The following is a 25,648-nucleotide window of genomic DNA, read 5'->3' on the forward strand; positions in this document are numbered from 1 at the left end:
TATGGTTTTGTTTTGTTTTTTGTGGTGATATAATGATTAAGTTGAAAATGGATGTTATCTGGCGCATGGCTGTTTTTGATGAAGCCTGTCTGCTCAAGGTGGATTAGGATGGGGGTGGTCATTTTTAAGCTGGTATTGATTAATGAGAGCGGACGGTTGCTGGATGGGTGGGCTGGGTCTTTACTGAGTTTTCGTAAAAGTATCATAACAGTGTGCTCGTGTGTGTGGGTGGAGGAATTGGCTTTGATTTCTAGTTAGTCCATAAAATAGCGGTGATAAAGTTTCCCAGAAATGTTTATGGGATTCAGCTGGTTATCCATCATCTCCAGGTGATTTATTGGCATTTTTTTAAAAGTCTTTATTGAGTTCCTGAATGGTTATGGGTGCATCTAAAATGTTTGCTTGTTCTTTAGGTGGGATAGGTAATTTCAGGTTATTTAGAGAGATATCTATTTCTGATCGGTTCATCATCTGAAGAGTATAGGTTGCCATAAAATTTATGAAATTCTTTATTTCCTGTGGAATGTGGGTAATATCACCTGTAGAACTGCGTATTGACGAGATAAACGCTTTCTCTTTTTTGTGTTGTGGTAGATTTGCCAGATATTTACTTGATGTGTTGCTGTATTGAAAGTTTTCATGTTTGAGCTGTTGGATAAGGAGCTGTGTTTTCTTAGGTATGATAATCTCCAGTTGAGTCTTAAGCTGGTTCAGTTCCTTTTGTATTTGATCAGTGGGGTTACTTGTACGTTGGTTTGTTAGATTTTTAATTAATTGCTCTAATGTGTTTTCTAATTCCTGTTCCTGTTTGTGTGTGTGTGTGTGTGTGATGATGATGATGACTTTACCTCTCATTACTGCTTTATCTGTTTCCCATAACAGTGACTGAGATTTCTTTCCTCTCCAGAAAGGATGCCCACTTTCTTTGGATCATTGAATTGAAATTGGGGTCTGCTAAAAATGATGTATTAAAATGCCATCTTGTAGGAGGTTTAATATGTGCCTGACTGTTGAGACAGGCAGGGTGGGCGAGAGGGGGAATGTGACAGGAGTTGGGAAAAACATAGAGCATGAAGGACAAGAACAACACAAACACCAACAAGGGAGGAACTTGCCTCACCGGGCAGGGAAATACACATAACAGTATTATTATTATTATCATTATGTTGAGTTCGATTTTAGCACATTTAAATTCACTTTAGTTCAATTCAGGTCATTTCTTTTTTATTATTGGCTCATCTCAGTTCATTGTTGGTTAATGTCACTTCATCATTTTTTTCCCCATTCAGTTCACTTAGAAGAGCCATGGCTTGGTTTCTGTGTTTCTGAATAACTGTCCATCAAATATGCAGACGGTCAACTGCTGATGAATTTTGTTGATTTGTTTTGTTTGTTCGTGACAGACAGCAGGGCTGGGTTTCTGCCCTTGTTGCTCTCCTGTACCATGTTTCTGTCAGTCCTTTAGTTTGCTCAGCAGAGGGAGTACATGTGCAAGTATTAGTGCATCACAAAGTGAGACTGGCTACTGATGCCACCTCTTCTGTTTCTGCATGTGTTGTTCCACTTCATATCCATATTTTTTGTTTGTAGTGCTAGTAGCAGGTAGTTGTAGATAATAGTGCTTGTGGAAATTAAATTTAGCCACTAGAATTATGCCAGTGTGTCTGTTGGCAGTCTGTCTCCTGGCAGCGTCCTTATAAACATGTCCTTTTTCTAATAAGATTACAGCTGTGATGAATGTCTGAGCCAAATTGTCTGGCAGTGATGAGTCAGTCTTTTACCGGTTGGTTATTTGTTTGTCCTCATTTACAGGCGGCTGGACTCTTCATCGAAAACAACAGCTCCTTCCTTTGGGAGGCTTCAGCAAACCGAGACACTAGCTGCAGTGTAAATGTTATCATTTTTCATCAGTTGATCAGTATTACATGTACCCAGATGTGTAAACTTTATTATCTCTTGTACTTTTCCAGGTGCTTCTCACTGTCCAAACCATGCACAGGTAATGTGCCGGCATTCGGCACATAGCTCAAATTATGCCCAGTTTTTTACAGACAATATAACTTATTGAGGGTTAGCTAGCCTTTCCACTCAGGACACACTCTTTAATTATAGCCAAGAACAGGTTCACTCATGAGTCACTCCAATTCCTGAAGTTTCAAATAAAGATAAGTTCTGTTTTATGCCCAATTTTAGTGTATATTCAGTTTCACTGTATGAGTCAACAGGGAAACAGGAAAGGAGAATTTCACCCAAAACCTAAACTCTAGTTTTAATGACACAATTAGAGTCAATTCGAAAGAAAAATATTATTTTATTCTGTAGGCTTATGATATAAAAAATCAGCATAATGCAGGATAGTGTACAGGAGTTTGTTTGTTTGTTTGTTTGTTTTTTTTCCTCTGAATGCCGTTTAGCCCACATGCAAATAAAGACAGCGGGGAACTTTTTGGACCCACTGTATATTTGAAGAGCGACATAAAATTTCACGCCAGTCTTCATGCCGCGTGACGGTCATGTGCTAGTCTGAAAGGTCAAGTTGAGACAGATCCAAGAGATTTCAACAGGAGCATAACCAGATCGCACCACCTGCACCTTGAAACCCTCACGTTGCAAATATTGCATCTCACCAAGAATAAACAGCAACACAAATGATTGATTCAGAAAGGTTTGCTCAGGCCGCTCTTTACTGTATCTTTCTGTAACTGTGTCTCTTTGAGTAGCAGCTCTCTGAAGCCAAAGTAAACAGTTTGCTGGGTTTGAAATGGCTGGCAGCAACAGCCGGACGGTGGAAAATGGGTCTAGGTTGTATACATCTTCTAGGCTAATTGATACCAGTAGCCTTTCCTGTCTGTGACTCCTGGCGGTCCGTGCTCTTAATCCTATTTTCAGAATTGTTAATCGTCTAAAGGTAGATTTACTATAACAAGCACGCTGAGCTTTGATAGCCTGGCTGGTTTAAACAGAGCCGCGCTGCCCTCACACTGGAAAGCCTTTTTGCTGAGTGGTTTTCATACAGATGATCCTGTGACACAGGTTCTGCAGAGCCACTTATAAGTCCGTCTCCGCCCGCTGTAGAGCAAAAGGTCACTCACAAGTCACACTGCTGGTTAAACATGTATTTATCCTTTTTAGGGGGTGCAAGCCATTCATGTATTTTTTTTTAATCAATCATTTTTTTTTTTTTTTAAATAAATCAATAATTCAATAGGGATTATCTCTGACCTTTATATACATAATATCATTTCCCTCCCTTTATTAAGTTTATCAACACTGTTTTATTCTAGGAGGGAAATTAACACAATGGAAAATAGATATTATGTTAAGTGCCTAAGTAGTTTTTCGATTTTATTCATTTATTTGTTTATTTTAAAATGCTGGTCATTCTGTGACTTGTCCCGAGAATTTATTAAATTAAATTTATTAAATTAAATTTCCTTGTATGGAATGCAGTTTCCATAAATTCCATGACTTTTGAGAAATTCTATGGGAGCCCTGTTTTATCAACACAAACTCAACACAATGAAGTAAAATGCACTGTAATGCAAAAAATGGTAGATTTCATTCATGAGTAGGACTTGGGTTGGAGAGTCATGACACTCCTAATAACTGTTTCATGAAATTCTCTTTATATTTCAACCAAACTGGGTCCAAAATGCTCAGAGTGTGATGTCATGGCAGGCGATGAAGACGTCTCCTGATTTCTGCTCCATTTATTTAAATGAATATAATTGATGTCTAATTATGTCCTTAATTAGTGTTAAATTATGAGTATTTCCTTTTCCATTTTAGCAGTGCAGTGCACAGACTCTGGGAAGGTCAGAGGTGAAATGAAACACTTCTCTCAGAATTACAGCTTGCCCAGAGGACGACCACCCTCAGGAAGAGCTCTGAAACGCTCAGCTCATACTGATGTTTTTGACAAATCAGTGGTAGTGTTTTAAGCCAGCAATGACATGACGCAAGACACTAAGAAATGACATTCTTCATGACTGAACATTCACCTTTATATGATATTTTACAGCAAAACAGCAACACGTCCAGATATTATGTGCAGCAGCTTCTTCCATGATGATGATGATAATGTGTTCACTCCTCTCCATTTTTACCTTTTTGAAAAACTTGTTTGAAAATGTATCACTAATTCTAAAAAAAAAAAAATGAGATAATGAGAATAACTGCCCTTATAACTTCAATCAAATGCAACATTTAAAGAAATGAAATCACTTTTTTTAGCTTTTTGATAAAAAAAAAAAAACCTGGACTTTGCCCATATATCCGATTATTGCTCTCCCTGTTTATTTATTTAGTTAGTTTGTTTATTTCAAACGTGAAAAAAAAAAAAAAGATTACTATGCATTAATGAAAAGACAAAAAATATAATTCAATTCAATCTTTATTAACAGACACAAGGTCCAATAAAAACACACAACAAAAGACAAGACAACATCAACCAATTAACATCAGCACATTGAATGACTACAACAAGAGCCTGTACCAATGATTCCAAATAGAAAAAAGTAAAATAAAATAATCACATTACAAGGCAGACCTAACCAAAAGACATAGATCCCATTCACATGTCTGAAAAGGAGTGGGAGGAAGTAAAACTTATCTGATCCCACCCCCTCTTCATAATCCATCCAATAAAACACTATATTATATCCCACCTGCTGATATCGCAGAACCATAAACGCAAACACACAATATACACATATATCCATGTACATATATGCATCTCACACGCAGACATATACATACCTTGAATACAACACACATATACCTGAATGATAAACTAAAAAAAACAAAACAAAACATCAAACAACCAGACAAACAAAAACAAACAAAAAAGAAACAAAAAATTTATAAATACTAAACACCCAGTGATATTCAAACACCCTCCTCCATTCTGTACTTTGTGAAGATCGTTTCCTTAAATCTGTTTTTAAACTGATACATGCTTGGACATTCCCTGAGCGTCGCCTCCAAACTGTTCCATAGCTTAACCCCACAGATTGATATACAAAAAGTTTTTTTTTTTTTTGTTGTGCATGCCAATTTAAGGCAGAAGTTGAAATTTTGGGATATTTTATACTTTTACCACTCTACATTTCACAGGGAAATACTGCAGTCTTTACTGCGCCACATTTATATCACCGCTGTAGTTTGTCGTTACTTTGCAGAATGAGTTTTTACTTGCAACATATAAACTATGATGCGCTGTTAGAGCCGACAAGACAAGGAGCACTTAGAGCTACAACATGCTTCTTATCTTCTAGATATTTCTTGTTAACAATTCTTACACACTTTTATTTTTCATTTTGAACCACATTTTACTGCTACTTCTATAGTTTTACATATTCTGAGTACAGGGCTTTTACTTTTATTGGAATTTGTAGTTATGTAACTTTCCATATGTGTATGGCTACTTTTCCCACCACTGCATAGGATTATATCTGTGGTATGTAACATTTTGTCAAAGCAAAAACGGCATTTCTATAACAGGCCCCTCGGTGTTACTTATAGCACAGAAAAACCCTTAAGCCTGTTGGTGCCCCTTACATGTTATGCATTATGCATAATGGCAAAGAGGATGAGTGTAGTACAGCAGGAGTTCCCTTGGCTAATCATATCCACAAGGGAATCCCAAGACGTCTATGACAGCTGAGTATATGAGGGGATATTTTGCACATATGAAGAATTTTACACATTGCACAGGCCAGATTTCAAAACAAAACTATGGCACTTAAAAAAACATCTCGGCACCGAAGGAGAAAACTCAAAATCTCAATAAGGAGTCCAAATATAAGCACTGAAACAGAAAAAATGTCAAACACGCATGCAGCTGTAACCCTCAACCCCCATGGCGGACATTGACCTCCAAGGCAAAAGGGCTTCAATTAAACATTTTAATCTTCTGACAGGCAAAGAGTTCAACACGAAGGAGTTTCCACTGGTGTCCCTAAGACCCCATTCAAGTAGATAGAGGCATCCAATCCCACCTTTATCTTGGCCCAGTGCACGCTAGAGATGCCCTGAAGTTCTTGGAAGTCTTCAACACTTATCCCATTAAGGGGTTATCTCTCCTTTTGGCCGCGAGAAGACTTAAAGCTTAAGACTGTGATTGCATGAGGTTTCAGGGCAGACCCGGTGCTGCCTGCACTCTACTACCACTGTCCTCACCTGCCTCGGCTCCGCTGCCAGCTCTGTGCAGGAATCTTGGTTTTTACCTTTTCCCCCCGGATCTCGCCTGTGGAGGAAATAATGGGTGCCCACGGCTCCAACCTGGACGACATCCTGGAGGAGGACATGCACCACTGGTACAACAAGTTCATGAAGGAGTCTCCGTCGGGGCTCATCACGCTCTTTGAGCTCAAGAGTATGCTGGAGATGAACGGCATGACGGAGGAGGCCAGCAGCTACGTGGACCAGGTCTTCTTCACCTTTGACATGGACGGGGTACGATCATGCAAACACCTGTATTTACTTTTCTGGAAAATAATGACATTGTATGATTCCTTTGGGAAAAGGACACAGAATTATTAGTGATTAGTCTGATTTCTCTGTGTCTGGGTGACTTGCATTATGTTCAGCAATTAATTCATTTATGTTCAGTGTAAGCAACACCCAACTCTGAAATATGCCAAATATTTTTGCAATGTATGTATGTGATGTAACGCTTTAAAAAGGGAATGATTTGAGACTGTGGAGACGCCGTGCATGCTGGGAGGGATCAGCAGAGGTTGAAATCTTCTCAAGATAGTTATAATCAACTTTGACCCCTGAGCTCTTGAGCTATAAGCTTAGGATGTAAGAGTGCAAATTGCACTTGGTAGATATATGATTAAACGTTAAATAACTATTCTAATTTCTTAGGTAACTGCATTACCTTAAAATGTGTTTCTTCAATGAGCAGCCTCTGCTCAGAAAGATCAAATAGCTGTTGTTTGAATCTCAGAAATCGGCTCTTTTAAATGTTGCAGTAATAGCACGGACATTCATATTCCTCTCCCTAATTGCCTTTTCCATCGTTCATTTCGCAGGATGGGTATATAGACTTTGTTGAATACATCGCAGCAATAAGTTTATTACTGAAAGGAGAAATTAACCAGAAGCTAAAGTGGTACTTCAAGCTCTTTGATCAAGATGGAAATGGAAAAATAGACAAGGATGAACTGGAGACGATATTTAAGGTATGTTTCCTGACCTGGCAGGTGACCTGGACTAATTTTTCTTCCTAGAACTGTAAAAGCTTACCTCTGAAATTGCAGAAAAAGGTTTAACTGGACATGAACTAGACATGCCACATAATCCAGAGGGGACTGCTTATCTAATCCAAGGTCTAAAAAAAGCTTTCTCTATAACCTAATTCTGTAACCTAATTTACTGACTCCTGCATTACACAGTAATCAGGCCACACAAACTGCATTTTGTCACCAAGTTGCCAGATTTTTGTTTTTCATTAAGGTCATATTGCCAATATTTGGATGATTTACTATGCATTACCTTTTCATTTGCAGTGCACTTCAGCTTGCTAAACCACCTTGAATGATCTTGTCCTCTTCACTTCTCTTCAAACACATTTAGAAGGAAATCAGTAGAATATATTTCCAGTATCAGTGGTAGTGGTACTGTAGTAGACATAGTAGCTGTAGTAGTCTTTTAGTTAATCCCACCATTCAGTATCTGAATGGAGACAGAGCTACAAGTTGTGAGTGTGCACAACATTATATCAGTTTGCTGGGCCTATTTTTAGTTTCTGTTTAACCCAATTAACCAAACAAACAGAGGGATAAAAGAAAATCCATCACTGTAGCCCTGTTTTAGACTTGTTTTTAAGCATTTCAGTGTACTAATGGGTATTATAACAATGGTTTTAATACTTTATTGGACAGAAGATTGCTTTAATTTTTTTATTTTTACTTTGATATCTTATACCTCCATATTTCTTCTTGTACTTCTCGTGCACCCAAGTACAAAGGCGTATTGCGTTCACTTAAAAAAAAATCTGTTTTTTTTTTGTTTTTTTTTTAATTAATGTGATTATCTCAGAATTATGAGAAAAGCTTTAATGTGGACAAAAATCCACCCAGTTCTTCTGAATTAACAGAATGCTGTGTCTTGAGTCACCGGGTAGCCAGTTTGCATGCATTTCAGATGCCTAATCTTATTTCCGTGTAGCATGCCGTGTCGGCTCAGCTGATCCCGGAGAAACATCGCAATGTCAAGCAGATTCTCTCCCCCCGAACAGCCCTAAAGTCCTAAGGTGGCTGGCCGACAAACCTATCACAATGCCATCTGGATTACAAGTATCTCACAATGTCTCAAACCTAGACTGAAATAAAACAAGATTAACTAAACAGTCATGACGTAGTTGCTCTCTGTGAAGTCCAGCTCTAAAATCACATCATCTCTGCCGGGATTCTGAGACAAGTTGCAAGTTATAGGCTAAAAAAGTCAATCCTAGTCAAGTTTGTGAGACAGGCCTATTATCGTTCTGATAAATAATAAATGATAAACTCTTCTTCCAGGCTATTCAAGATATCACCAGGAGTTACGACATCCCTCCAGAGGAGATAGTGACTCTTATATATGAAAAGATCGATGTCAATGGAGAAGGTAAGAATGATCTCGCCAAATCTCGTCAGACTCCTGTCAAACCGGTGTTGAAATAATGGCAGTTTATGAGAATTTTGCCTTAACCGTTTTCTTGGGAGGCGAGGTCAATTTATTTGTATCACACAAATCATACCCAGTGCTTTACAGACTGCACATGCAAAAGCAAAGGATGATCAAAACAATGACATAGAAGACAATCAGAAGCACACAGAATAAAAACAATAAAACACACAGGCAAATGAGATGGTTGGTAACAGTGTCACCATTACCAGGCATGTGAAGTCATGGCCCAATGCCTTTAGTTAAAGTGAAAAATTGTATTGATGGGAATGAGCGTGTTAGAAAAAAGATGTTCAGAGATGTATACTTTTCTATTTCATATTCGCAATAGTATTTCCCTAAAAACATAATATAAAACACACTCCGTCTTTGCCGTTTGTGTCAACAGGTGAGCTGACACTGGAGGAGTTCATCAGCGGAGCAAAGGAGCATCCTGATATCATGGAGATGCTCACCAAAATGATGGATCTTACCCACGTCCTGGAAATCATTGTCAGGGGTCAGCAGAAGAAAGCTGTGAACTGAAACCTCAGTTTACGGCCAGGTGGACTTGGCCCGAGACGGGAGAAGATCATACGCTGAGGGTGGATGGATTTGAAAACCAAACGGTGAAGAGTAAAGAGTGTAAGGTGCTTGATAAGTCCCATCTCGATCACCACTGCCTGCGAGGTGATCCTAAACACTTTTTATGCCCATTTGATCTCTCTGCATATCACCTGAGGGAAGCAGACAGAGACTTTGTCCTCTTCGCTCTGCTTGTGCTGTCACATTTTCTGTGTGGTGGCTCTTCGCTTTTGTTGAAGCTTAAGACGCTTGAACGGGCGACAGTCTCAGTGAGAGGAAGCCCATCTGTTTTCACGGTCCCATCGAGGTATAAGCAGATGGCTTAAAGTACCCACAAGGTGAATAAATCACTCTGAGGCGCTTGCTGACCCTGTTTCCACTTGGTTTTAACATGTGTTTCGGCTGATGCGAACACAAGGGGACAGCCGAGACACATCACCGTTCACACCTGTCTTTATGCTTGCGTCTGCAAAGTGTCTTAGCTGACCACTTGTATTCAGATTTTGTTACTGCCTCCACGGGCGGGGCAATATACACAAAATCAAATATCACAATATCTTTGACCAAATGACTCAGTATTGTGATGATATTCTAGGGATGACTGCTGGTTTTCTGATTCCTGCTAAACAATCATCAGTAATGTGGATATGATGACCAAGCAGGTGCAGGCAAATGATAAAACAGCCAACAGTCGAATAAGTTGAGAGATTTGCTTTTCTTAACTGTAATGCAGCCTTTAAAACCAGGAGAAGACAACACTTATGCCATATCACGATATTATAACATCTGAAATCTCAGATCATATCTAATTTCGGATCATGAAGTCGATAAGATATCAATATACACTCAGTGGCCACATTATTAGGTCCACCTGCACAGCTGAATACAATCCAATACAAATGCTCTGCCATCAAATTTTATTTTCTGATGCCTATAATGCTCAGCTTGTCTTGTTGTCACAGTAACAGAGGTGTTCATTCACTTCTATGTTTGGCACTGAGCTCATAGTTAGTGCTGCTGTTGGACTGGACTGTATTTTACTGAGAGCTGTTTCCAATATTTTGTCCCCCTCATTGTATATAAACAGGGAGGACAAAAAATTAGAAACACCTACAAATATAATGTAGTCCGGTACAAGACTTCTGCAAACTACAACCTCAGTAATAAACATAGAATTAAATTCACACATTCTCCACACTGTCAACAAGAAATGAACATTATAAACTTTGTTAAAAGGTAGAATTTATGGTAGAGCTGTTGCACTGAACCGCATTAGACTGGACAGGTGGAGCTGATAAAGTGGACGCTGAGTGTATGGCACCCAGCCCTACTGCCTACATCGCTATGTCCTCACTGGGGACGCATCAGGACACAGTAGCATTTATACTACATGTGACATGTGGTCAAATGCGACCCACACCAGCTCCGCAAGTGGTTTGAGTGACGGTTGTTTACACTTGTACTTAGCGCTGTCCGATCACCAGAAACGCATGTTAAAGCCAAATGTAAACAGGGCCTTATTGACCCTTCAGTGCTGCACAAAGTTCTTGGATTGCATTTTTTTAAAATACAAAATAACAAGCAGAGTGGAGTACTTTAGTCTGAAATGTCTTAGACAGCTTTGGGACTTCACATTCTGATTGGTCCAACTGAAGATAGTTGTCAGATTCATTTGTTGTAATCAAAAAGCCCCTAGTTCACTTCTTATTCCGAACTGGATCTAAATGTCCTTCCATTATACCTTAAATGTAATGTAATTACTTTATGGTTGATTAGATTCAAGGGCAGAACCCTCTCGCACTGTTACACTTTTTGATCTTATGGTGTTGTTTATAACCTGCACGACAGCTACACTGAAGCTACTAAAACTGATTTTCACCTCTTTACCATGTAACTGTTGTAAAAAAAAAAAAAAAAAAAAAAATGTCGTCACTATGAACATGTTTATTGATGTATTTTGCATTAAGAAAAATGTTGCCTTAACCTCAATGTAATGTTTTATATAAAATGATTCCTTGCTTTGTCTTTTCAAAGAAACGTATCACCATGGCATCGTTGTTCACTGTGTGGTTCTTCAAATTTCCTACAGAATATGACACGTAAAAGTCTGTTTGGGTGCATCGTAAACACGGCATCTAGCTTTTTTTGACATCTACTCGACACACAAATGGTCATGTTAGGGAGACATGGCATACATTACTAAAACATACATTATTAAAAGGGTTTTTTTTTTCATTATTTTTGAAAATCTGCGTGATTTAAAAACGGTGACGGCATCGCTCTATGGCGCCACCTGGTGAGCATAACAACTGAAGTGGTGGGAATAGATGTTTGGTGGACATCGAGTGAATGCAGGGAAACACAGTTACTCTCACAATTATGAAACACAGCCCAGCCCTCCAGTACAAACACACACACACACACACACACACACACACACACACACAAAGTGCACATTTAAGCACATATGAGTGAGATCAAGGCCCCTTTGATTCCCAGTGTCCTTACTCACTGTGCAATACACAAAAAGCCTGCTGTAAAATATACATTATAGCAGAAGGGTGTGTTTTAAATCATATCTGCATCCAGGAGCTGCTGCCCCGCTTGACAAAAGCCCTAAATTTTATTCTTATATGAGAGATTTTATTTGGAAGATGTCTGTGTGACATGGCCCTTGGCTCCTCCTCTGAACCTGTCTGCCAAGGGGACAGTGTGTGTGTGTGTGTGTGTGTGTGTGTGTGTGTGCACAGTATTCAATCCCAGTTATGCAGAAAATGCCAGAGCTTTTCACACACATAACACAACTTTACAGACAACATCACTTAGAGTTAAGAAAATATGTGCATGCTTCACCCATCTTATCCAGCACCTGTTTTGAAGTGATTATGGAGGAATCAAACTAAATTTCCTTTCAAATGGAGACAAATTCCTTACTCAGCAAAGTTCACTTCACCTTTGCAATATAATGTGCTGACAAGGAAAGAACCATGGGTACAAGTCTGCATGATAAGCTAGTGTAAATAAGGCTGGTGCTGCCTTAACACCAACTGTCTCTCCTGTGGTTCATTTCAAACCATCAGACCATCTGTGAACTTGAGTGAATCAACAGTAAACCCTATAATCTTTTTATATAGAGGTCGTTTATAGATGTCTACACGGTTAATGATTGAACAGAAAGTGATACTGGTGAATACTGTTCAGACACTATTACAAACAAAGAAATGTCACGTTGTGAAAACCAAATAAAGATAAGGCTTTGACTCGACATAGCTCTTGAAACGTTCCTAAATCAATCAGGCCATCCGATTACGTAACCGCTCTGATCAACCCACCTCAGGCTCGGGGTATAAATTCAGCAGTGCCTCTCGTTGCGGCCTTGCACTGCACGCAGGCCTCCCACCGCGCCATCACAGCACAGGACAGAGCAGCCGAGCAAATCACAGCTGGAACCATGCAGTCTGCCGAGGCTAAATTCAACAGGAACAGCCTGCTCTTGGCACTGAGGCGGTACAGCTCGGCTGTCAGGGACATGGAGCACACCATCCTGCTCCCGAGCCTGCTGCGTGACGTGCCCACCGACGAGGTTTGGGACTGCGAGGCGAGAGAGGAGTCCAGCAAAGACTTGTATGAGAGCTACCTGATGTTTAAGACCATAAGAACCATGGTGGAGAGCGGCCTGGTGCCTCTGGACGACCACAAGGCCAAGAGCAACACGACTCTGAGCAAGAACATGGAGCCTCTGCTGGACGCGGACCCAGAGGCCCTCTTCCACTTCCACCTGAGGGGACTGTTTTCTGTGATGAGCAACCTCACCAAGAAGACCCAGAGCCTCACTGACAAATACATGGACATCATCGGCGTGGCAAAGTAGAGCACAAGTCAGACGTGTAGATTTCAAGCAACAACAAACAACATCTCGGGTGTTTGAGTACATACTGTGCAGTATATGTAGCAAACTTACCCAAATATCTCAAACATCAATCTGTTTACATTCAGTGCCTCTGACTTCAGGAAACGGAATAAACGTGTTTTGCCAAACTTGATCATGTGTACCTTTTGAGTTGCTTCCTGCAATGCACACTAAAAGCATCACCATGCATTCCTTCTTTCATTTTGTAAATGGTAAGGAAACACAGCTCTCATCTGCATGAGAACAGGGGATGTTTCCGCTCACAGTGATTTTAATCTGTAACAAAAACGTGGATGTTAAACTAACAAATATGACTTGGCCATCCATGTTTATAGTTGCTAATAATAGACCAAATTCTAGAAGATATTTTCTAACACTTGTTAAACTTATCTGGCTAACTTGTTAATCCTGCTTTGTGGAATAAACCCCGGATCAAGGGGATTTAGCTGTTTAACCTTTAAAGTTGCATTAAACAAAATTGCCAAGGATGAAAAAGCATCAACTTCAATAGCTGAGTCCAAATGGTTCTCATCTTTGGTCAACACTGACAGATGCTTCCACATTTTTTGTCAGTTGAATCCTCATGTCAATTTTTATAGCACAGCTTAAAGGGAATAATGAAGCTATGGTCTAAAATATCATCCAGTTTTAAGAGTGATGCAAAAAAAATCAATTCAAACAACAGATTTCAATTTAGGTATTTTTTTTTTATTATTATCATTATATACATAACTATGCTTCACACAATGTATGACAGCAAACTTTGACAAAAAGGACCAAACACACAGATGGCAGTCTGCAAAATGTTCTCTCTCTCCTCCGTCTCGCCCGCTGCCAACACTTAGCGCACAGCATGGAAAGGCTCCACAATCTCTGCAAGGGTCCTCTTCTCTGGTGAGACAAAGAGAAAAGACAATAGTATCCCACTACACACAAAGCTGGTCCATTATTCTACCTTCTGCTCAGTGTCTGGGCCTGTAGATGTCCCAAAGCACTTCATGCAACACAAAAATCATGGCTCAAACTGCAGAACATCACATCCAATATGCTCAGCTGAATTAATTTGACGATTCAGGTTTGTGATCCATACATGATGTACGCTGACTGCAGCAGGACAATAAGCCTATCATATTACAACGGTGATAGTTCAGATTATCCCTCACATTAAAAATGCTTTAAAATGTTCAAATTTTATTATCTATCCTTTCCAGCATCGTGTAGGGATCACACACAGACACAGTCAGTATAGCTGTGTGATCTGACAGACACAACAAATCAAAAGGCCTGCTGTATCCTAAAAAATGCAGAGAGAGGAGAGGAGAGACCATCCCTTGCCAGACAAATTAAATTATTACTCTAATCGGACCACAACAGTGATCTACAGCTTTATCTTATGGTACTTTCAAAAAAAGAAAAATCTGTGACAAAACCACAAGGAAAGCAGTGAAGCTCTTTCTCAAGAATCTAACCATATTAAACTGTTACTGTATTCCCCATTTAGCTAAGTGTTATATTAAATAAGACAAAACTTTGATCTCCACAATGGGAATGGGGTCACTGCTGTGGCAAACAGTAACAGGACAGAGCAGAGAAATGACAGAACTAAAAAACTGCTACACAACATATTGAGACAAACAAAAAATGAAGAGAAATGTGAGTGAAAAACATGAAGAATCTATCCATCTATCTTACAGGTTGAACAAAATGTGGACGTGCGTACTGCTTTAATCGTTTCAGGGGGAATGGCACATCTTGTGTTGTGCTGTTGGGTGCTTGTGTCTTTTCTCAATTAAAATAAAGAAAAACTACTTACCCTTCATTGCAAATTCCTCTGGGTGCATTTTTATATATTGATTCATGTCCCGATCCAGTCTGGCGTAGGTGTAATTTTCATATTTTGTAATGTGGTAGCCAATGAACCAACCAATTGTTGCTAGCAGGACTTGCCGATGAACACCTAGAAAAAGAAATCAACTGTAAATGGCAGGTACTATAAATCTATGTTTAAATCATACAGTGTTTAACAATATGACAACAGAAGGATGTCAAGGGTCCAACACCGAAAGCATAATCATAACACATCTGCAGCACTGAAGGCTTTCTTTACACTGATGTGGACTTGTATTAAGCACCTTACACTTTGCAGAATTAAAAAAAGGAAACAGGGTTATCTGCAGATTTGAGAAAAGAGATTTGCAAACTTAACTTAAAATCCGCTGCACAATCATTGTAATGCCCGGCACCCCAGTCTTCTCAGCTCTGAGACTTACATACAGTTTGTTTTAACCTCCATAACAATCAGGTTTCTCTTGAGTGGGTATTTGCACCTGTCTGCGTCTCTACAAACTGTGAAACATTTCTTTCCAATAGACAAATTTTACTTGCTGCTAAAATAAAATACATGTTTTCATGTCATGTAGGCTAACATAAAGTGAAACACACTATATTGACGCAGATATGATGCCTAGCCTACACCTGACCCCATTCTGTGTTAAACCATGGGTAAATACTTGAAAAACAAGACCTCCTATCACTACATGCATTTTATTGAAACTATACTTTTTCAAACGGTACATTTAGATAAGTTAATACTTTTTCAAGACTAGAACTCATGAATACCTGTGACTGAGCAGCCCCGCTCTGTTCTCTCTATCATTTTAAATTGAACTTATGATTTGAGTTTGATTTAGATGATTTGAATTTGGGTGATTAATAATATAATAATTTAACCCCTTGTAGACTATTGTCGCAAATTCGCCTCAAACCACTTCCAGTCTTAATGCAGCCGAGGTGGTGTGTGTGTGTGTGTGTATCCCACTGATGCTGTTGATGCATATTTCACACACACCAAGAATTGTATTGGAAGCACTCTACCACCACTAATTTAGCATTTGCTTGAAGGCAAAAACACAATTTATTTTTGTAGATAATTGTAAATAAATTCAGGCAGTAAGGGGCTAAAGCATTCCACTTACACAGGGCAAAGATCTTTTTTTTTTTTTTTTTACCGTTCACTCCAGTTGTCTAACTTCACCCTGAATATCTAACACATGAACCTTGACAGCCTTTCTGTGAGTAATCGCTACAGTTATTATATTTTTTATAGTTTTCATTCATTTTTATTTTTATTTCAGTTGACTAAAATGTGTTTTGACATGTGGTTTTAGTTTTAGTTGACTATAATAACCTTGGGGAAACAGCCCACTGGCTCCCCACACAGCTAAATGATGTTTTCATCTCCTCAACAAGCTCCTGCTCGGCTGAGACGATGCAGCTGAGGTCTCCACTTTATGGCGACAGTGCCTTGATGACAGAAGCCTGGTGTGCTTTAACATGCACTTAAATATATATATATATACAAAATACACGCCTGAGACGGGACTGGGCAGCCGATGCTAACAGCTGCTAGCATGCTAACCTGCTTTGAGCGGCGGCCTGCGGTTCATGGCGTTCTGCAGCATCGCCGAGCACCAGCCGACACCGGACAGCCACACCGAGTTCCTGTTCACGATGCCCGGCGGAGGCAGGGCCTTGCCCTCGTCTGGCACCAGCACCATGGTCCGGTCTTTCTTTCAGGCCCCGACAAGACCAAATCCTAAATCACTAGACTCCACAGCCACCTTCCTCTCGCTCGGAGGAATCACCTCTCAGAGGAAGTCAAGGGCATAGTGTGCAACACCGATGAAGCGCCCGGCGGAAACAGAAACCCAGTGTCCTTTGGTTCCGCTCTCATCTTAACGAGCATTTCGTCTCCTAGCAACCCCAACGGAGGAGAAGGGAGGGTCGGAGGGGGGAGGTGTTGTTATGGTGTGGAGACAAATTAAGAAAGAACTAATTAAAACAACCAGGACAGGAAAAAAAAAAAGTTTTCCAGAGGAATTGTGTAGTTATCCACTTGCAATTGGAACTGCCATACTATAAGTATTTAGAAAGATGCACAGATAGATAGATAGATAGATAGATAGATAGATAGATGGATGTACTTTATTGATCCCAAATTGGTAAATTCGTCTTGTGTTCCAGCAGCAGGTTGTCCAGCCATTGCACGGGAACACTGGTAGACAACACAAAATATACCTCATCATTTGGAGAGAGAAATATAGACGTTTATCTTTTAAAAAATTAAACACAAGTAACAAAACAAATAGAGTGGGTCAATACAAAGGATATAAGAAAAAAAAGAAAAACCTCTGCACGCCAGCAACAGCATTAACTTAGTAGAAGAGACCCACTAGTAGTACTAGTGGTAATGTAGTAGTACTAAGATGTCAGTACTCACTACTTAATAACACTTTTACAGTACAGGGCTACCTCATATTCAAATTTAGATTAGCCTACTATTTTGGAGTTTCCATAATATTATTATTCGCATATAGACTTAAAAAATTTACTATGATATGTATAAAAACATTCATTGTATGATTACCCTAATATTAGTTTTTTTTTCGTGAAGGAAAAAATGCACAAAATGTTTACTTGAGAGACATACAGTCGGTATTTTGGCCGACTGAAAACGATGAAAAAAAAAAAAAAAATCAGTCATGAATATCATTAAAGTTAGATGTTTTGGTTGGTTGGTTAGATCAACAGTTACCCCTAGGGGTACGTTGAAGTACTGCACGGGGTGTGTGAGGGTTGTGTGTGTGTGTGTGTGTGTGTGTGTGTGTGTGTGTGTGTGTGTGTGTGTGTGTGTGTGTGTGTGTGTGTGTATGTATGTATGTATGTATGTATGTGTATATATATATATATATATATATATATATATGTATGTGTGTGTGTGTGTATATATATATATATATATATATATATATATATATATATATATATATGTGTGTGTGTGTGTGTGTGTGTGTTAATTTAAAAATATCAGTCACGTATAGTTCCCAAAATAATTACGGTACCCTATGCTATTATGATAAGTTAAGTAAACAATGTAAATGTGAGTATGATAAACCACGTTTTACATTCAGTATTCCCTCCGTGTGTCCTAAAGGTGTCAAATGTGTGTTTTTCTGGTTTTCTGGCTCACTATGACCGGGAAGCCTGACAAAAATCAAGAAAATGGATTTGTGGTTGAAAGGAAGCAGTGAAGGAGCTGAAAAAAAAGGAGAAGTGAGAGAGAAGACAGGAGCGGAGCCAACAGAAGACCGTCAGTGTGAGGAGCCTCTTTCTCCTCAGGGGCCGGGAGCTGCGCAGGGTTTGGGGAGCACCGTGTCGGCCCGCGCTGCTCCTGCGAGCCCCGCGCCTCCAGGACCGGTGACGTCATTGGACGTGCGGTGCGCGAGCTGCTGAGGATAGAGGAGCGTGCCCAGCCCAGCTGCTGCTCTGCCCGTCTGATCAGCTCACCTATGCATACCAAGTAGTTTCCAAATCGGGGGATCTCCCCGTGTTTTAGGTAAGTGTTCATTCTTTTCCAGCTCGACCCTAAAGCCCGTGGCTGATCTTCTCCCCCTCGCATCTCCTGGCTGAGCCAAAATGGCTCGGGTCGCACGGTAGCCCGCTAGGTGCTACTGTTAGCTAGCTGCGCCCCTTATTCCACCCAGATTGAAAACGAAACCTCATCTGGGAAGAAATGCAGCGTTATCTTTGATTTTAAGTCTGTGACAGGGTAATCGGCACGGCGTTGATAACTGCATTGCAGAACAAGACTGAAGCGGCCAGCTGGAGATGCGACACAACGGGAAAGAAAATGCACACATACAAGCGATCCCAGCTGACGTTAGCCAGAAAACAGGAGTCATTTTTTTGGTCTTATTTCTCTCTCTGAGATTTCACATTACATTGTTTTTTTCAAGCCAAAATCGACTAGTTGATCATGCGCTTCATAAACTCGTTATTAAATTATCACGTAGGCCCGAATCACAGTCCTGGTTACTGTGATTTATTCTGCTGCAGAGAGTATTCAGATTGCCATGTATTATCCAGTCATGTGCACATTGGTTTCAGATCCATTTGAATGTGTGTGTGTGTGATGTGGACACTGACAGCTGCAGCAAAGAAAGCCGCTGTAACTTTGCGTTTGATTTTGCAGCACAGTTTCAAACTTATGGCTCCATGTTCCCCCTGTAAGAGAGAGAGAGAGAGAGAGATGCCCAGCCCCCTGAACCTGGAGCTCCGACAAAAAAAAAAAAATGGGGGAACGCGTTGTGCAAATATTATATAAGATAGAAATGGTATAACCGCCTGGGGAAATGCATGAGAAAGCACTGAGCACATTCCCTCTGTGTTGACTCTGTTTCTGCCCTTCAGTATTACAATAATAAGTGCAGTGGGACTGCTGAAGTCGCCGCTGAGGACTAAATATTATGTTTGTTAGTAACTCATATATTGCACATCATTACCAGCTGTGCAACAAGTGACAGCACAACATTAATAGTGAACTGGTCAAACATGGAGGCCTCCAAGGAGTGCTTGGAGTGAGCAGTTTGCAAAATGGACACAAAACAACACAAGAGCCCAAACATGCAGTGTATGATCACATACTGAGTGATGAAAAGTAGAAGGCCCGCCTGCTGATAAATAGACTGCACTGGTGATCAGATTAATGGACATTGTCTGCTTGAACATAAATGCACTTTAAATGCAATGCAGTTTTGAATAAGAAGAAAAGTAGAGTTGAGGAATAAAAGGTGCTGCATGAGTGATGGTCAAACTGAAATGTCGCGTTTACGTCGTGGTTCCAAATTTGATTTTGTGTATTGTGTGTTTTAGGTTTGATTTCACCATGTTGAACTTGTCAGGTTGTGTGTTTGTTTGTTTATTTTTTCACATCACATATTGCGGAATTATTTTGCAGAAGTAGTTATAAATAATGAATGCTAAACTGTAGATGTTAGCCAGCGTTAGGGTGGTTTCATATGCAGGTTTTTGTGCCATGATGGTGACGGACAAATACTTAAAACCCTCTACTGCTTCAACAGGCTGATCATTAATCAGAACAGGTGGAAGATAATGGCAGGCATAATGATGACTCATAATAACCAGCTCCTTAGTCTCACTTTTGCTAATAAAAAGGGGTTGGTGTTTGTGAAATAGGCCAGAATCTGTTTCACGACCAGATTTAAAAAAAAAAAAATTCTCACTAGGTATTAAGGAATTATGGATGATACAGATATTTTCACATATTTTATCTCCTGACAGCACTAACTTGGGTCTATATTACAACTGTTGAGTAGTGTCAGTGGTATCTAACTTTATTTTCAAGTTTGAAATCTTGTCTGCTTCTATTTGAATCTCACTGCAAACATTTCACAGTCTTTCCAGTAGCATCTATGTACCCTGGAGACAAATTTATTCAGTGCAGTCGTATGCATTGATTTTGTACTCATGGTTCTATTTCTTTTCTCCCCTTTTTTTCCAGTTTAGCATGAGCATGGAAGATTATGACTACCTGTTCAAAATAGTTCTGATTGGAAATGCTGGAGTGGGAAAGACATGTCTTGTCCGGCGCTTTACTCAGGTGTGTACAGCTCTGTGCTTATGAGATTTCAGTGACTGAATTATAGCAGTAAACACAAATAATTAGACAGTTTTTCTCTGTTTATTTCTTTAGGGCCTTTTCCCGCCTGGACAAGGGGCTACTATTGGAGTTGATTTCATGATTAAAACTGTGGAGATCAAAGGGGAAAAGGTCAAGGTATGCAGTCTTTTCATATATATATAAAAAAAGAAAAACAAAGTAGCATGCTTCTTCAGTGTTGAAAAAACTGAGTGGACGGACAGTTAATCATATGAAACGTTTGTTTTACAGCTACAAATATGGGACACGGCTGGACAAGAGAGGTTTCGCTCCATTACTCAGAGTTATTACCGTAGTGCCAATGCCCTCATCCTTACTTACGACATTACCTGTGAGGACTCCTTCAGGTGCCTTCCAGAGTGGCTGAGGGAGATTGAGCAGTACGCTAACAACCAAGTGGTGACTATATTAGTCGGTGAGCAAGCACTACTTTCTGCTGTAATAACTGATAGAGCTGTGTCATCACTGTACTGGTGGTGCACCATATGGAAAATGCAGTGTGAAGTATATTTTTTTATTAGGATATGTCACAGTTTTCTGAGGCCACCTAAATGAGACCATGAACCAGCCAGCTGATTTTACAAGCAGGTGTTAGACTCTCAAAGCCCATTTCCTCTTTGTTAAAGCTGGGATAAGCAGTTTTTTTGTTGTGTTTTGTGTCATTGGGCAAAAATTCCATAATAACCTTTCAGAGTATTGTAATTCCAGTGGTCTGAGAGAAAACCAGGCTTCAGCACCTCCTCTTGGCGCTGCATTCAGGCTTTGGAAATTCTAGCTTGTGATGGGAGACTTTAGCCAATCACGAGTCATTTCAGATAGAGGGCGTTCCTATTGGCTCTTCTAGAAATGCAGATTTGCATGTACACATTCAATTGGTGTCCGCCCAGCCTAGTTTACCTCCCTTCTTGCTTTGACTTTTCTTGACATATGCACATACTTGTCTAGTGGGAGCGGCTCAGGATATTTTCAAATTCTTTTTTTTATTGTTTTTTTGTTTTCCTTTTCTAGAAAACTGCGTACCCCAGCTTTGAAGTACATTTTAAATCTAATTTCTGTGTGTTTTATGGTCACATGAATACAGGAAGAAAAAAATCAGCAAAAAACATTTTGTTTCTTCAAATTTAGTCCCCCACCACCACCACCAACACACACACACACCCTCCACACTCACCCACACACACACACACATTCCTTGCTTACATCTATCCCACAGATACATGCGCGCACACACCCCTTCCATCTGTCCCATCTACACACGCCCACTCGCCTCTGTCAAGACAATGTGTACTGTCATGCGAGGAACCAAAGTGTTATTTGCTCTGTTGTTTTGCCCACAGGAAATAAAATCGATCTGGCGGAGAAGAGGGAGGTTCTCAGACAGAGGGCTGAGGACTTTGCCGAGGCTCAGAGCATGCTGTATCTGGAGACCTCGGCCAAAGAGTCCGACAACGTGGAGAAACTCTTCCTTGACCTGGCCTGCGAGCTCATTCGCGAGGCCAAGCAGAACACGCTGGACAACAATGACACTGCCCCGATGCCCGGTGAGGGTAAAACCATCAGTTACTTGAGCTGCTGCAGCCTCAATTAGAGAGAGCTCAGCATTATGGCCATGGTAACTAAGTAGCCATTGACTGTGGAGGGCAGATGGCAGAGCCCCAATGCCTCCGTCCTCCTGAACTGGCATAAGGCCTCTTCTTAGTCCCATCACTTTTAGTCCCATGCCTTTTTAACCTTCAGCTGTACAACAAGGGAGTTAGTCAACCTTTGTTTGGCCTTTCAGGAACAAGTATGTTAAGAGGAAACTGTTTAAGATGCTGCCATTATGGAGAAGAATATTGTCCTCAGTGCAACAGGATGCCAAGTACATCTGGCTATTTTTTTCTTGCCCGATGAACCCAGGAACTCTAATATGTTGTAAGAAGCTCAATGAATTTGTAGGGCTCTGTTTTGTTCTGTTCATAGCGAAATGGCAGCATCTCCTCGTCGTTTGCTTTGTAGGATTCATTTCCATGAAATTTCAACATTCACCAGCAGTGTTATGTGAGTTTAAAGCTCTACCAGCTATTTTGTTACAGACTCAACATAGCTAACAACATGTTACATCAATATCAATATCAGCGAACGGTATCAGCTAATGGTAATCATATGTTTACATAAGGTATGTTTTAGTGATTACCAAGTCTGATGAAGTTGCAAAAAGGATTTGCGAACTTAACCCAAAATCCATTGCACAATCATTGTAATGCCCACCCCAGTCTTCTCTGCTCTGAGACTTACATACAGTTTTAACATACTGTTTTAACCTCCATAACAATCAGATTTTTCTTGAGTGGGTATTTGCACCTGTCTGCGTCTCTACAAACTGTGAAACATTTCTTTCCAATAGACAAATTTTACTTGCTGCTAAAATACATGTTTTCATGTCATATAGGCTAACATAAAGTGAAACACACATAAAAGTACTACATTGAAACAGTATTCTGTGACATTAACAACTTAAGCCTTTTTTTGAGGATACTTTTAGTACTTGTGATAAGTCGGTTGAAACAGTATGAAAAGGCCTGTTGAACTGTCGGCTTGTTAGTACAGATAACACACAGTTCAATGAAGTGACATCTTTATTCAGCTGTCATCTGTTCATTTTACCCATAGATGTGTATACTCCGGCCTTTTGTTGTTGCTGCCTAGCCATGAAATTACCACTTTTTATTTGTTTGAAGGGGTATGTTCCAAGTAATTTTGTATACGACTTGTATTTGTATTTCATATGCTTTTATGTGAAATTTCCCGATTGTCCAGCATGTTCTGCCATAATTTCTAGTGTCTAACTTTATCTTCTATATACTTGCCATAATTGTAATGTACTGTATTGCACAATGCCATATACTGCACACTTATTTTTTTAGTGTTATATTTTGCCTTTTGTTGTACAGACTTGTAGGTGGATCTCAGCACTTTGCTTTTACACTATTTTTTTTGTCCTTTTTTTTTTTTTTTTGCAATAATCCCTTTGTAAAGCTGGCCAGCGTATTTTGTTTCGCCTTTTACCTTAGATTTAACAGTAATGACTGATTAATTCCTTGCATCTTCTTTTCAACACATCAGAAATACAAAGAAAAAAGACTATGGGGATATTGTATTTCTTTTCCTTTATGTGTACAAAATAATCTCTAAAGCTACTCTGTATAACATTAAATAATTACACTAAATATCGCATGACCTTTGTCATATGTTATTATTGCTTATCTCTGATCCATGTAATGTAAATGATAAAATTAGTCATAGAGTTTGAAGGCTATTGCTGATCATGGACTAACTTCGACTACTAGTGTTTTTGGTGTGACAGGATTTCAGCTGAGATTTTTTCTTTTTTTATGCTGTGTTCAGGTCGGCTCAGGGCTTCTTAAAACTGAGCTCTGACTTAGGAAAAAAACAAAAAAACAAAACATGGGCCATGTAACTTCATCCGAGTCAAGCTGGAAATTTGATCAAAACATTTCACAGCTGCAATTTCTGATTTCAGTCCAAGTGGAAAATCTCCTTTTGCTGTTTATTGTCAGGACTGAATACATTTCAAACTGTTTATTTCATACACTTATGGCGTCCCTCCTTCAGATCACGTGAGCACAGTGATGTTGCATGTTTTAAATTCCAAGTTGAACTAAATGCAGCATTCACTGGAAATTCCTTATAAGCAGAAACTCTAACTTAGTATTTCTGAACGGGGGTGCTGGAAGCAGTATTTTGCATAGGGGACGCTGAGGTATATTTGGGCGTTTGTGTGTGTCTGTTTTAATGCCAGTTTAGTCCTACATTCTCAATGGACATATTCACAGTTTTGTCAACACACTTGCTCTTATCACTGTCATCTCAAGGTTTTTTTCGCCCGAGGTTTTTCCTGCTAAATTTAAACTTTTCTTCTGACTCGCTCACTCCCAGCTTGTCACTGTGCTCTATGGAGCGACGTGCATCGTTTTTAATTTTTTTTTTTTTTTTTTATTATTATATTTTGTAAAGCGCGTCAGAGTAGGAAAACACAGTTGGAAAACACAGTTTAACACACAGAAAGAGGAGAAAACTCGGCCGAAGTCCGTCTGTCTCTCTCTTTGTCCCTACAACAAAGCCTCTATAGGTCAGTGGTGTGTACAGTCGGCTCTCCTTGCTCTTTGTGTGGTGTTTTATGTGTGATCAGAGCCTATTCAAAACTGGAACTCGGATTACCCTCTGATTAGCCCAGTGGCTGGCAAGAGGCGGCCTGCGGGCCAAAATTGACCCGCCAGCAAGATTATTTTGATTTTTGTGGACTGATAATCCCAGATATGACTATAATGTCCAAAAACAGCATCTAGCCCCACCCGAGGAGGGCTTTATAACCTGAGAGTGAAAGAGACACAGACATCCACAGATCAGCTGGGATCAATGGTGGACCGCGGTCGGTGCTGAAATCTCTTAAATTTATTATCTGATCTGATGTGGACAGCTCTGAGCAGGCCTACGTTAGCACACGTCAGGCATCAGGAGGCTATGCATCTCCACAATGTGTTTTCAGTGGGAAAAACTGACCCGTGGCCAAACTATAGGCTACTATAGGGTTAGCCGTTTGACTGGGTTATTTAATGTAACACACTCTGCCGCTACAGGTCTCAGTATTTTATCAAGTGGATGAGGGAGGTCCTGCACTCCCGTAGGGATAGGCCTCTGCCTGCATGAATCCCCTCTGGTTAAGAGAAAACTGATGATATGACAGAATCCAAGCTGATGCAGCTTCAAGTTTAGAAATAACAGGGTACCAAAAGTAGGCTACAATGAATGATTTCAACCATTCTCTGTTCAGCTTTCTTCCTCTGACAAATGTTGGCACTTTGAGATGGACGTGAGTGAATGTGACTCCGCTATCCAGGAGCATCGATATCCAGAGCGACGGAGAGGCCCAAATGACGCACATCTGCCCGGGGCAGCATGCTGGTCAAACATGCGGA

At 40.0% G+C, this 25,648-nt stretch overlaps 4 protein-coding genes across 6 annotated transcripts; 3 read left to right on the forward strand and 1 right to left on the reverse strand.

The window, feature by feature from the left end:
• The first annotated feature begins 6,072 nt into the window (after window positions 1-6,072).
• On the forward strand, window positions 6,073-10,170 carry guca1c (guanylate cyclase activator 1C). The gene is made up of 4 exons (XM_030066601.1): window positions 6,073-6,456; window positions 7,041-7,190; window positions 8,529-8,616; window positions 9,065-10,170. Exons 1-4 carry the CDS (start codon window positions 6,262-6,264, stop codon window positions 9,199-9,201), a joined length of 570 nt encoding a protein of 189 aa, XP_029922461.1. The 5' UTR covers window positions 6,073-6,261; the 3' UTR covers window positions 9,202-10,170.
• A 2,473-nt stretch (window positions 10,171-12,643) lies between these two features.
• thrsp (thyroid hormone responsive) lies at window positions 12,644-13,197 on the forward strand. Its single transcript, XM_030066602.1, has one exon. The coding sequence runs from the start codon at window positions 12,692-12,694 to the stop codon at window positions 13,109-13,111; it is 420 nt and encodes a 139-aa protein (XP_029922462.1). The 5' UTR covers window positions 12,644-12,691; the 3' UTR covers window positions 13,112-13,197.
• A 639-nt stretch (window positions 13,198-13,836) lies between these two features.
• ndufc2 (NADH:ubiquinone oxidoreductase subunit C2) lies at window positions 13,837-16,857 on the reverse strand. Its single transcript, XM_030066603.1, has 3 exons — window positions 16,569-16,857; window positions 14,964-15,107; window positions 13,837-14,041 (listed from the first exon to the last, which is right to left on the reverse strand). Exons 1-3 carry the CDS (start codon window positions 16,705-16,707, stop codon window positions 13,992-13,994), a joined length of 333 nt encoding a protein of 110 aa, XP_029922463.1. The 5' UTR covers window positions 16,708-16,857; the 3' UTR covers window positions 13,837-13,991.
• A 1,565-nt stretch (window positions 16,858-18,422) lies between these two features.
• On the forward strand, window positions 18,423-23,878 carry rab30 (RAB30, member RAS oncogene family). Of its 3 annotated transcripts, none has more exons than XM_030066599.1 (5): window positions 18,423-18,551; window positions 20,511-20,609; window positions 20,703-20,786; window positions 20,901-21,084; window positions 22,007-23,878. In XM_030066599.1, exons 2-5 carry the CDS (start codon window positions 20,517-20,519, stop codon window positions 22,255-22,257), a joined length of 612 nt encoding a protein of 203 aa, XP_029922459.1. In that variant the 5' UTR covers window positions 18,423-18,551; window positions 20,511-20,516; the 3' UTR covers window positions 22,258-23,878. The 3 variants fall into 3 exon arrangements, with proteins under 3 accessions (XP_029922459.1, XP_029922458.1, XP_029922460.1); XM_030066598.1 differs by having other exon boundaries at window positions 18,423-18,545; XM_030066600.1 differs by having other exon boundaries at window positions 18,423-18,545; window positions 20,516-20,609.
• The last annotated feature ends 1,770 nt before the right edge of the window (window positions 23,879-25,648 follow it).

The sequence above is a fragment of the Myripristis murdjan genome, chromosome 13 (genome assembly GCF_902150065.1).
Source record: "Myripristis murdjan chromosome 13, fMyrMur1.1, whole genome shotgun sequence".
Lineage (NCBI taxonomy): Eukaryota > Metazoa > Chordata > Actinopteri > Holocentriformes > Holocentridae > Myripristis > Myripristis murdjan.

Excerpts from the sequence above, each read along its gene's own strand:
- guca1c (XM_030066601.1), top strand. The coding sequence starts at position 6,262 with ATGGGTGCCCACGGCTCCAACCTGGACGACATCCTGGAGGAGGACATG. Across the intron at positions 6,457-7,040 it reads TCACCTTTGACATGGACGGG|GATGGGTATATAGACTTTGT; the intron begins GTACGATCATGC and ends TTCATTTCGCAG. Across the intron at positions 8,617-9,064 it reads GATCGATGTCAATGGAGAAG|GTGAGCTGACACTGGAGGAG; the intron begins GTAAGAATGATC and ends TTGTGTCAACAG.
- rab30 (XM_030066599.1), top strand. The coding sequence starts at position 20,517 with ATGAGCATGGAAGATTATGACTACCTGTTCAAAATAGTTCTGATTGGA. Across the intron at positions 20,787-20,900 it reads TCAAAGGGGAAAAGGTCAAG|CTACAAATATGGGACACGGC; the intron begins GTATGCAGTCTT and ends TTTGTTTTACAG. Across the intron at positions 21,085-22,006 it reads AGTGGTGACTATATTAGTCG|GAAATAAAATCGATCTGGCG; the intron begins GTGAGCAAGCAC and ends TTTTGCCCACAG.
- ndufc2 (XM_030066603.1), bottom strand. The coding sequence starts at position 16,707 with ATGGTGCTGGTGCCAGACGAGGGCAAGGCCCTGCCTCCGCCGGGCATC. Across the intron at positions 15,108-16,568 it reads CAGGCCGCCGCTCAAAGCAG|GTGTTCATCGGCAAGTCCTG; the intron begins GTTAGCATGCTA and ends TTCTTTTTCTAG. Across the intron at positions 14,042-14,963 it reads AGAGGAATTTGCAATGAAGG|AGAAGAGGACCCTTGCAGAG; the intron begins GTAAGTAGTTTT and ends TTGTCTCACCAG.
- thrsp (XM_030066602.1), top strand. The coding sequence starts at position 12,692 with ATGCAGTCTGCCGAGGCTAAATTCAACAGGAACAGCCTGCTCTTGGCA.